Source organism: Xenopus laevis, chromosome 3L (assembly GCF_017654675.1).
Source record: "Xenopus laevis strain J_2021 chromosome 3L, Xenopus_laevis_v10.1, whole genome shotgun sequence".
In the NCBI taxonomy this organism is placed as follows: domain Eukaryota; kingdom Metazoa; phylum Chordata; class Amphibia; order Anura; family Pipidae; genus Xenopus; species Xenopus laevis.
Genome location: NC_054375.1, coordinates 144,886,698 through 144,899,210, shown reverse-complemented (window position 1 = coordinate 144,899,210; position 12,513 = coordinate 144,886,698). Strand labels below are relative to the sequence as shown.

Sequence of the window (12,513 nt, the reverse complement as noted above, 5' to 3'; positions counted from 1 at the left end):
TCTATTTAAGTCTCCCTTTAGGATGATGAGTGATCTCTATAAACATGCTGTAGAACTAGTCATCCCTTTATAAAGCCTAATAATAATGGCAATGTACACACATGCATATCCAAGCAAACATGTATTCAGTCACCACTACACTTATAAAGCAGTGTCTGGGGAACAATTAAGGTGAGGACATTGCTTGCAAGAGCTTACAATCTAACAGCTACATGTGCTTAGTGGGTGCCAATGAATGTCAATTTTTTTTTAACCTTATTGGGTACAAGGACTTTTCTGTTTCCCGTTAAAATACCTACCTTCCCCCCCCCCCCACATACAGCAAAGGGCAATTTGATACTGTCACCCTGCAGTGGGAGTAGAATTTTGTGCAACATCGAATACAAATCAGTCGTTCTGCCTTGTTGCTTTTGGAAACAGGATGTGGTTAGAACATCACTTAGTAACACAGTCAGAATTCAGCACAATGATGTGTACAGCACTATTAGCATAGATATTTCATCTCGGCATATACTGCTGCTCCTCCCTGGGTATAACCCGTCTGTGCTCAAATACAACCCGCGTATATTTGTAACAAGCATTCAATATACATAAAACATGTTTTATTCTTCCCCATGGGGCAAGGAGGAAATAATAAAGCCTATTTTAAGCCAAATACAAAAGGCAGTTACTAATTCTCCTGTGTGACATACTATAAACAGTGCTGGTGAGTACAAATATTTAAGCTCACATATTACATGTTAACGACTACTACTCCCAGCATCCTCAACCGTTTGGTGGCTGTGATTTTTAGCATTCCTACTCTTCAGAGTAGCCTCAATACTAAATTCTATGCAGCTAGGAAAAATACTTATATACTCATATTGGTATGCTGCAAATGATCAAATGCACAGCTCTTATATACTACTAATAATCTTTGGTACTCTAATGCTCAACAGTTACACACTACTCATGACCCTCAGCACTTTGATGCCCACCAGTTACACACTACTCATAATCATCTAATGTCCACTGATTACACATTTTTAATATGCCTGGTAGTCTAATACCCACCAGTCACACATTATTCATGATACTGGGTACTCTAATACCCACCAATTAAACACTACTCAGGATACTTGGTAGTCTAAAACCCACCAGTTACACACTGCTTATGGTCCTCTGCACTTTAGTGCCCACCAATTACACACTATTCATGATCCTTGGTACTCTAAAGCCCACCATTTTACCAGGCCTGGCTGGCAATCTGTAGTTTCTGGCAAATGCCAGGGGGGCTGCAGTAAGTTGTCATAGACAATATTTATTGGGCTGGTGGTGGCTGATTGGCCTCTGTGTAACTGAAACTCCAGAGCCTATTTTGATTCCCAGTCCAAACCTGAATTATACACTACTCATGATCACCGGTACAACAGAAACTACTCTACAGATACACCTTACTATACACATGGCACCAAGATACAATGCTCAGTCCAATATTTAGTAAGTTCTACACATTTAGATACAAATGATTCTGTATATACTTCAGCCCAGCTACACAGTGTAAAATAAAGAGACATGTTACTCAGAGACCGTCACACACCTACCTTACTATACCCTTCAGATCAGTTAAGGACACAACAACCCGTGATGCTATAAAGATTCCAGATACACTACATTTGAATATGAAATCAAGATTTAGAGATACAGTAAAAAATTACTAACGGGGAACTGGTTTGTTGGTATCTTACCTCCTCCTCCACCTGACGCCATTTTTCACAGGCCAGGCTGGAGTAGCCGCCCCTGCCAATTGTGGAAGCCAAGTCTGCATATGAAAAGCTACAGAGACCCACAACTTCCTGAGAGAGAGAAGATCAGGAAGTGCAGAGTGAGAGTGCTGAGCATTGCACTCACCCTCATGAGACTGCAGCCGACACGCACACTCTCTACTATACACATTATGGGCACTTTATACAGAACAGCAGGTGTATGTGTGTTATACACAGAGCAGTGGTCTTACGTATGAGTATTGTACACAGAGCAGGGGATATATATGTATTATACACAAACACCTAAGGTCTATTTGTATTATACATCGTATTACACATATGGGATCCATTATCCAGAAACCCGTTATCCAGAAAGCTCTAAATTACGGAAAGGCCGTCTCCCATAGTCTCCATTTTATCCAAATAATCCAACTTTTTAAAAATGATTTCCCTTTTCTCTACAATAATAAAACAGTAACTTGTACTTGATCCCAACTAAGATATAATTGATCCTTATTGGACGCAAAACCAGCCTATTGGGTTTATCTGATGTTTACATGATTTTCTAGTAGATTTAATATGACGATCCATATAACAGAAAGGTCCCGAGCATTCTGGATAACAGGTCCCATATCTGTATATTTATAACACACAAACGCCTGAGGTCTATCTGTATTATACATTGTATTACAAAGAGCAGGGGTATATATATATGTATTATAAACAGAGGAGGTGTTGTCTTTGCATTATACATAGATTCAGTTAAGTGGCCCCAAAGTCTGACCAAACTAGAATCCAAGATTTTACTTTATTTATCATTGAAAAAACTTGCAAAAAAAAAAAAACCCAAATTTTTCGGGTTTTATTCCATAAACGTTTAAATCTTTAGTGCAATCGCCGAAACCCCCAAATTTTTTTGAATTTTTGGCGGAAACTCAGTGCAGACCATATCTTCAAATCTGAAATGGGACCTTTGCCATTGACTTCTATAGGACCCCGACAGCTTGGAGAATTCGGAATTTTTGCAGCCTCGGGGTATAATAAATCAGGAAAAATGTGAGGGTTTTTTTTCCACTAAAAATTCAAATTTTATAGAAAAAAATAGAATTTTTTGAGTTTTTTGCATCGGACTTTAATAAATGATCCCCCAAATGTAAGGGGGTTATTAATTAAAATCCAAAAATATCTCATTATTTTCTGAAATATACGCCGACCAAATCTGCAGGGGTTATTTCCCCTTATTTATCAATACATTTTCCCCAAAAAATTCCAGTGAGGGAAAAAACTCTAAAAACCATACAAAAATTTGGATTGTCTGATTTTTTTTTTAGATTTTCCACCCAAAAACACAGATTTTTTCGGATTTTTGCTTAAAAACAACGGAAACTTCAGATTATTGCACGAAACCTAGTGCAGATCAGGATATCTTCGGGAATTCTCCCATTGACAACCTCGACAGGTCTGAGATGCTGAATTTTCAGATTGGGACTTTTTCCATCCTCGGGGATGGAAGATAATATAATATATTATAAATAATTTAATATAAATAATATGATATAATAAATCCCGAAAAATTTGAGTTTTTTTTTCACTAAAACTTGAGTTTTTGGCATTTGGACTTTAATAAATAACCCCCTTAACGTATGCCTTTTCTGTTTCCAATTGGTTGCAGGACCAAGTACTACTATGCAGGACAGACAGCATTTCTCTTGCCACTAAAGGGATCACCAATAAGAATGAAAAGAGAGAAACAGGTACTTGAATAAATAAATGCATAACACAAGTGACATCATATTGCCTTGTAATATACAGAGCCCTTTACCTCGCACTCTGTGTATAAGGGTAGTCATGGCCTCTCGTACACAATGGGAGTTGAGAGCTGGATATTTGTAGAGGAGGAATACAACAGACTGGAGTAAGTCAGATAACTTTATCTCAGTCTGGTCAGAAGAGGGGAAACCTGGGAGCAAGAGGGATAAAAGAGGGTTTAGGATGAAAAGTCTAACATGAAAGGCCTGTCCCTCCTGTATGGAAGGTGTGATAAAACACCAGTAAGCTGGACAAGACCCAAGGCAGAGAAGAATGAAAGAGATCTGTATATGTCATAGTAAGTTAGGTTGAAAAAAAGACACGTGCATCAAGTTTAGCCTTTTATGTCTATATACAGGCCCGGACTGGCAATCTGTGGGTTCTGGCAAATGCCAGAGGGGCTGCTATAAGGTGCCATAGAAAGTCAGTATTTAGTGGGCTGGTGGGGGCTGTTTGGGCCTTTGTGTGGGCTGATTGGGCCTCTGTGTACCTGAAATGCCAGGGCCTATTTTAATTCTCAGTCCGGACCTGTCTATATATAACCTGCCTAACTGCTGTTGGGAATGAAGCACAATACAAGGTGGAAAACAAAAAAATTAAGGTGATTTAAAAGCATATGGGAAGGAAGTAATGACATTAGGTGAGGACAGGTTCCCAATGACTGCACATGGCTCTACTATATTCTAATGCTTTATTATTTCTAAACACACTGTTAAAATTCTTAAAGGGATTCTGTCATCATTTTTATAGTGTTGTTTTTATTAAATATGTCTGAATATGTCGCAGTGGGACCTGGATTTTTTACTATTGAGTGCTGTTCTTAGATCTACCAGGGAGCTGTTATCTGGTTACATTCCCATTGTTCTGCTGATGGGATGCTGGGGGGGAAAGGGAGGGGATGATATCACTCTAAATTGCAGTGCAGCATTAAACAGTGACTGAAGTTTATTAGAACACAGAAGTCACATGACTGAGGGCACCTGGAAAACTGACAATATGTCTAGCCCAATGTAAGATTTCAAAAGTGAATAGAAAAAAAAAATCAGTTTCCTCTTTTGAAAAACAGAAGTGCAGAAGTCTGCTGGAGCAACACTATTAACTGATTTTTGAAAAAAAACATGTTTTCCCCATTACAGATTTCCTTTAACCTGCTCATGATCAAACTGCTGTCCTACATTGCCCTCCCCCTCTACAGTTAGCTTCTTACATTTACTTTGTAATTCGACCCAGTCCATCTGTAGCATCTTGCATACCAAAAGCATCAGCCCATATTGCCTGCTTTCATTCTGTATGGATACTTGTCAAAATCTACTAGACTATATCAGTATGACTGATGGTCCCATTAACTGAAATTCTTCACATTAACATCTCACCTGTAGAGATGTAGATGTTTGTCATCTCCTTGAGCTTCTGGTCTACTCTCCTGAGTCGGGAGCAGAAGAGGAGCAATTCGTTGGCATTCATTGGTGGGCCAGGACCTCCCCTCCTTGATGAGTGGCACAGCGCTGACAGAAAGCACTCACCTACACAACCGTGTGGCGCATCCCAAGCCTCTGAAGAACAACTCATGTTGGAAGGTCCAGACTGTCACTTGATCACTGAACTTTCCTTTCCTTTGATCCCTGATCCTGACACTCACTATCTGTAAACAATCTCTTTCTGCACCTTTGTTATCCCTGGAACAAATTTCTTTCTGTATGATTGCAGTCCTTTCTCTATATTTTAGAACACAAATGAGATTTAAATATTCTTTTGGTGCTCCTTAATCAATAACGCGTTCTACCTGTGAATTACTTGGCCTGCTTTGATATTCCCAGGTTGATGGGATCACAGTTCATTTTGTTATGTGGTCATAAAATCCACCTGCTATACCTGCTATATGTGCAGTGACCTACAGAGATAATCCCTCCGAGTGTCTCTACTATTTTCTTTCATGCCTGTATATTAATTCCCAGAGACAGCCCATTTTTAGCTGTAGAACTGACACTTGAACCCTTCTTTTCCAGCAACGATTCCTGCATAGTTTCCCTTCTCCTTCAGTCTAAAAGAAAGGCTTGAAGCTTCATCTCTCTGTCTGTTTCTGGCATCTTGTATTGTATCCTGGGATCTACCGGCAGATTCTGGATTTGGGAGGTGTTGGAAAACAAAGCAACGTGTGTGAGAAGCGAAAGACGCCCTAATAACTCTCTCACTGCTGTGTTTAGAAATGCAAATAATTAATGAGATGAGCAGAGCAATGGATGGCATTACATAACCAGCCTATTAAGTGTAATGTATAGCAACAAGTGTGTTGTGTAGAAATATTTCCTGCAATAAAATTATCTTAGGCTTCAATAGAACTGGGACAAAAATGTCAACCTAAATTGAGAAGAACAAAGCATCCTTGGAATTGTGGCTAAAGGTTACCACAAAGCAGACTTCAGATTGACCAATGAGCATGGAATCATAGTGCTGAATGTTTCCTAAAGGTGGCCATACATGGGCAGATCGCACATGGAGAGGTTGCCAAATGAGCAGATCTTGCACCAATGTGCCCACCTTGAGTGTGTGAAATCAGGCTGATCCAATCATGGGCCATAGGGCCCAATCATCAGATCACAAGGCCAGGAATGCAGGTGGTCGGATCGAGGACTATATCAACGAACCGATGCAGTCCTCAATCAGGCGGGAATTTTAAGCCTGCCCGGTCGATATCTGATTTTTGCCCAGATATTGATCGATGAAGCCCATTGGAGGGCACCATACACTGGCCAAATAGCTGCCAACTTGGTCTGACTTTCTAAACCCATGTAGTGCCACCTTAAGATTCCTAAGATATGGCCATTGCTGGTCTCTATCTTGATCCATTCTCTGAAATTAGTAGAGAATCAACCCAATTTAGGTCAGTGACTACATCCTAAGGGCCCTTACACACCGGCGGTTTTACCTGCGCTCCACTGCATTGCGCTTTCTTCCGTTCAGCCGCAGTGGTGCTCAGGAGTAGACGCAGTCAATTATTGTGAAGGCGGCTGTACTCACACAGACGCATGTATGTGCCGAATGCAGGTGAAATGCAACATGCTGCGTCCCACCTGCGTTTGCCGCTTACATGGGTCTGTGTGAGTACAGCCCCCTTCAAATTAATTGACTGTGTCTACTCCTGCGCTCCCCTGCGGCTGAATGGAAGAAAGCACAACACAGGGGAACACAGGGGAGCGCAGGTAAAACCGCCTGTGTGTAAGAGGCACAATCACGTCTCTTAGTGCTCACGCAGAAAGCACTTCTGATTTTTTCCCACAATGCAGCATTTCTTCCAGAAATCCAGTGTTGCTGCCCTGTTTTGGTGGATTTGCATTTGAACGCAATTGTGCAGAAAGTTTTCTAAGCCCAAATGGCATAAGGTTGCCATGTCAATTCTTTGGGACATCTGTGCTGTGTCAATTGACGCAGGGTGCCGTGGGGCTACAATATGGTACTGATAGGTGTAGCTGAGCTTTTTTTGGAACAGGAGGCAGGACAACGGCACAGTGAGCGGCGTAACTAGATATTACTGGGCCCCACAAGCAAATTATTTTTCAGGCCCCCAAAATGTCTAGAGGTTGACATGTTTTAGCAGTATTTACTGCAACTGTATATTAATTAGGGTCTCATGGGGCCCCTCTACCTCCTGGGCCCCCCTGCAGCTGCAGGGTCTGCTTCCTCTGTAGTTGCGCCCCTGCAACGGCAGCAATGCCAAGTGTAATATCGTTAATAACCTTTTTTTCCAGATTGTGGTCCTAAATGATCCCCTACTGTTTATATATGTACCTATTTAAATATTACTATTAAATATTATGTTACATTTCCAGAACAGGCTTGGCTTCTAATTATCCTAGTGGTTGCAAGCAACCTGTTCGGCAGGATAAATGAGGCATAAATAACCCTACCCCTCCCCATGGATTGCTTGTTATCTGTGGCCTAGTTCCTGTTCTTTTACTGTGGAGCTGAACATCCTATGGAACAAATTGCTCTCTACAGGTAACAGTCATATTGTTTACATTTAATATTGGGCAGATCCTATCTGTATAGTACGCAACATTAAAACCTAGGCAGATAAAGAACATTCCGTGCAGGGTACAACAAACATTGCCCATCTGGTTTTCTGCTTGAAAGCAATATGCTTGGATGACATAATGTTACATTATTGCATATACAGATGTCTGTAGCAAACTGTCCGTGTGATTCTATATTTAGAGGTGCAATAAATTCTATTCTCATGACATCATCAAGGGTTTAATATCATGGGTGGGGTCAGCAAGCTTTAAAATTATAAAGTAAATGATAAGCATTGCCTCTCTTATTTGTTTTCAGCCACCTAATGGCACAGCCTTGTGGGGAGGAGTAAATATCTACTACGTGACTATTCAGAGGAGAGGGCAAAGTAGATCTGTATCTTCATGGTGAAATACAAATATTTATTTGCCCTTAACTTCTGGGGCATGTTTGCATTGCATTCACTTGCTGAACCCTTGTGAAAGAAAGAGTGCAAGTATATATATAGATATATATATAGATATATATATATATATATATAGAGATATATATATATATATATATATATATATATATATATATATATCTATATATATAATTCCACAAAGATCCGCACAGACAGGTCTTTTCTTAAAATTAAACAGCAGCTCTGGAACAAAATAACTTTTTAATTTTAAGAAAAGACCTGTGAGTGCGGATCTTTGTGGAATTGGAATGGATAATTATAAGGTTTCTGCACCCAGGCACGAGAGTGCCGGCATCATGGGGTAAAATATATATATATTATAATATTTGGAAAATCAGATATTTCAGTTAAACTGATTAAAGGGGATGCCAGCCGGGATAACGAAAATGTGATATGGGATCCATTATCCGGAAACCCATTATCCAGAAAGCTCCAAATTATGGAAAGGCTGTTTTCCATAGACTCCATTAAAATCAAATAATTGTAATTTACATGATTTTTTAGTAGACTTAAGACATGAAGATCCAAATAAAATAAAGACCCCTTATCCAGAAACCCCCAAGTCCCGAGCATTCTTGATAACAGATCCCATACCTGAATATACATGAATTATCAATGTCAGTTATGTTTAAGAGGCTGTTCACAATTAACTTTTAGTCTGAAGTAGAGGGTGTAATTCTGTGACAATTTGCAATAGGTTTTCATTTTTGTTATTTACATGTTTTTAATTATTTTGCTTTTTATTCAGCGGCTCTCCAGTTTGCATTTACAGTAATCTGGTTGCTGGGGTCCAAATTACCCTAGTAACCATGCATTATAATAAACCAGGGAGATGATTACTGTCTTAGGGATCCATCATTTTGCTTAAAGGAAAACTATACCCACCAAACAATGTAGGTCTCTATAAAAAGATATTGCATAAAACAACTAATATGTAAAACCCTGCTTCGTGTATATAAACCATTTTCATAATAATATACCTTTTTAGTAGTATGTGCCATTGGGTAATCATAAATAGAAAATTGCCATTTTAAGACTAAGGGCCGCCCCCTGGGATCGTATGGTGCACAAAAACAAACCATACATGTTAGGTCACATGAGCCAATTAACAGACAGAGTTGTGTATTTTGCTTCCACACTTCTTCCTGTTACAGTTAGAGCTGCAGTATTTCTGGTCAGGTGATCTCTGAGACAGCACACAGACCATCACAAAATGGTGGCTCAAGGTAAGAGATGTAAAAGGACAATATTTACTTATATATATTCTAGTTTGGTAAGATTCTTCAATATGCCACTTAGCATGATATAAACTATTCATTGCTTAAGCATTCATTTTGGGGGGAATTTTTTTCCTTTAACAAAGAAAAGAGGAGTGGGAGCAGGAGAGAAAACAGTTGAATGGATGGCTTGTCCAGGTTTTCCTGTAAACATTTCTAGTTCTGGTACAGGCATATTTAAGGCTCAACCATAATAATATTTCCATCCTGGTATCCGATCCATAGGAACAAACACAAGTTCCAGGTGGAAACAGTTTATTTGCCTCCCTACCTCCCTGTAATGAATAAGGGCCACCAAGTTAAACACCCACTGACTTCTTTTGATGGGAATCTTATTATACAAAGGGTGGGCAAAATATCAAAAGAAATCTGTTCACTGTGGATCTGGTTAATGTAGAGTATATTGAAATATTTGGGAGGACATGTGAGATGGAGCCTGATTACAAAGAGAAAGTATACACCCCCATAGTTTACTGTATATTGTGCACAACCTAAGGAACCAAGCCAGTCCTTAGAGATCAGAATAGCGGAGATGGAATTTTATCCGGCTCAGTAATGATAAAGGCAATTCTAGGAATAAAAATGATTTCCCGCCCATAATCAGATTTGTACCAGAAGATGTTTATATATACACGAGGAAGAGGATTTGAGGACAGGAATAACATATCACAACCACCTTCTTCAGGTGGACCTTTGCCTGTACAAAGAAGACTTTGGGCCTCTAAGGGGAGTATTAACCTTGTCTCTGATACTGACAGGGAAACTGAAGTCTAGTCAGAAGCCTAAATAAAATATAAATGTAGATTTTTCTCACTAGATTCTTTATGTTAAAAGTTGGAGTTTGAAGCCTCACTAGTTGTGCTCTGTACAATCTGAGAGGTGTGTGGAGACATCTACTGTAACTTGTGACTAAAGGTGGCCATACACGGAGAGATCCGCTCATTTGGCGATGTCGTCAAATGATCGGATCCTAACAAATGGGAACGGTCGGTTGGATCACGGGACCGCATCAACGAACAAATGCGGCCGCAATCCGACGGTTTTTTTTGTCCCATCCGATCCAGATCTGGCCGACTTTCGGCCAGATCTCGATCGGGGAAGCCCGTCGGGGGGCTCCATACACGGGCCAATAAGCTGCCCACTCTGTCTGTCGCCAGCTTTTATCGGCCCGTGTATGGCCACCTTAACATGTCATTTTGGCTAATCATGTGCCTGTAATGACATCTAATTCATTGAATATCTTGACTTGCTTGGGGCTGATGAACCTGGGAACCACTTGCTATGGAACCCTGCTTTGGCTCATCCTAGAACATATAACTGACACCGCGTTGCAGTCTATTAATCCTCTACTAAACCCCAACAGGTGGTGATATCTTATGTGTAGCTAAGCAAAATAAACTGTACTTGTGTAAGAGGAATCACTGTCGGACTGGGATGCCAGGGGCCCACCAGAGACCTTAGGCTGAGGGCCCACTTTCTAAACTATTATACCTCCTCTCCTCACTCAACCTCTTTATTCTCTTAGTCTCTACATAATATACTCTATCCTTCCATTCAGGGGCGTAACTACAGAGAAAGCAGAGGCTGCAGGGGGCCCAGGAGGTATAGGGGGCCCCATGAGGCTCAAATTCATGTACAATTTCAATACATTTTGGTAAAACAGGACAACCTCTGGATATGTTTGGGGCCCTAAAATTAGTAACATCTAGTTACGCCACTGCTTCCATTATTGAGCCTCTTTTTCTCATAAATAAATAGGCCATGAAATAATATTTAGAAGCAAGAGGCCCACTGACACCTGGGCCCACTGGGAGTTTTCCTGGTATCCCGGTGGGCCAGTCAGACACTGAGAGGAATTGTTTGCCAAAAATGTTTTATGACCTGCAGAGCCACCACTAAGACTGAGACTAGGGCAAGTACACAGGCAGATGGCATATATCTTCCTTTATGAGATACTGATCTCATACACAATAAACAACAGTACAGCGCACACAGGAAATGTTTCCTCACAGACACAATGTGACACAATCCACACACACATACAGGAAATACTGCAGTTGTTTCGTTTTCTTTCCCTCAGTGAGTGTTAGTGTGGAGGAAGGGAAGAGACGCAAACCCTGTCTATATATCGACCTAGTAGTACAGACGTGCTAAGGGTCTATCATTGGTTCAGCAAGTAACACCAGGAAATAGAAATGCCCTTAAAGGGGAACTATTGCCAAAATGAAAATTTAATATAAGCTTCATCTGAAATAAGAAACTTTCTAAATACAATCAATTATATATTCTGCATTGTTTCTGAAATAATCAAGTTTATCTTCACTATTCCTCTCTCGGCATCTGTTTCTCTTCTTTCTCTCTTCATGCAGCAGTTGGGTGTCAGATATTCATTGACAGTTAGATCCAATATATCTTATAGGGGGGCTCGTTTCCTAGCAGATGTATTAGAGCTCACTCAAATAACTGATTCCAGGACAAAATACATCTAACAAAATAACTGCCTTTTGCACAAATCCTGCATGTAGAGAGACATGATGTCTGGTGATTTTAACAAGAAGACAGAATGAAGAGAAACAGATGCTAATAATGGGATAGTGAACATAAGCTTGATTATTTTAGAAACAGTACAGATTTTTTGATTAATTATATTTAGAAAACTTCTTATTTCAGTATGCTGAAGCTTATATTAAATTTTAGTTTTCGTGATAGTTCCCCTTTTAAAGCACAATCCCATTTGGGTAATCCGCACGAGCATGAGATTTTATTTCAGAATACCTGCATATATTGTCTTTTTGGGATTGGACATGATTACATATTCTATAAGGCACCAGATGCTACAAAAGACTTTACTTTACAAATAACCCCCCCCCATTTATTATTCCACCATTTACTGGGTCCCCCCTCCTCCGGATTGTGGGAACTGCCAGCCAGTAAAATGAGACTTTAATGAATAATAAGGGATTCTTATTATACAGGTGTGGATGGTCAAAAATGAAAGTAAAGTATCAAAAGAAATCTGTTCAATTTGGATCTGGTTAATGTAGTGTATATTGGAATATTTGGGAGGTGCGATTGAGCCTGATTACAAAAAGCAACTATCCACCCCTTAGTTTCTATTGTGCACAACCTTAGGAACCTTAGTGTCTTAACTGATGCGCAATTTGATTATAAAAGTGCCTAATAGATCATCTTTACCAAGCACTGA

At 39.9% G+C, this 12,513-nt stretch overlaps 1 protein-coding gene across 3 annotated transcripts in view; it reads right to left on the bottom strand.

Moving 5' to 3' along the window:
• Positions 1 to 5,498, bottom strand: part of gmip.L (GEM interacting protein L homeolog) — a 34,834-nt gene extending 29,336 nt beyond the window's left edge. The window contains exons 1-2 of one of the 3 annotated variants that reach the window (XM_041587210.1): positions 4,928 to 5,498; positions 3,568 to 3,705 (exon numbers count right to left, since the gene is read on the bottom strand). In XM_041587210.1, the coding sequence (XP_041443144.1) occupies positions 3,568 to 3,705; positions 4,928 to 5,123 (334 nt within the window). In that variant the 5' untranslated portion in view covers positions 5,124 to 5,498. Of the gene's footprint in view, positions 1 to 1,727; positions 1,835 to 3,567; positions 3,706 to 4,927 lie in introns of those variants that run through there. The other 2 variants (XM_041587211.1, XM_041587212.1) reach the window with 2 other exon arrangements.
• Positions 5,499 to 12,513: the final 7,015 nt, after the last annotated feature.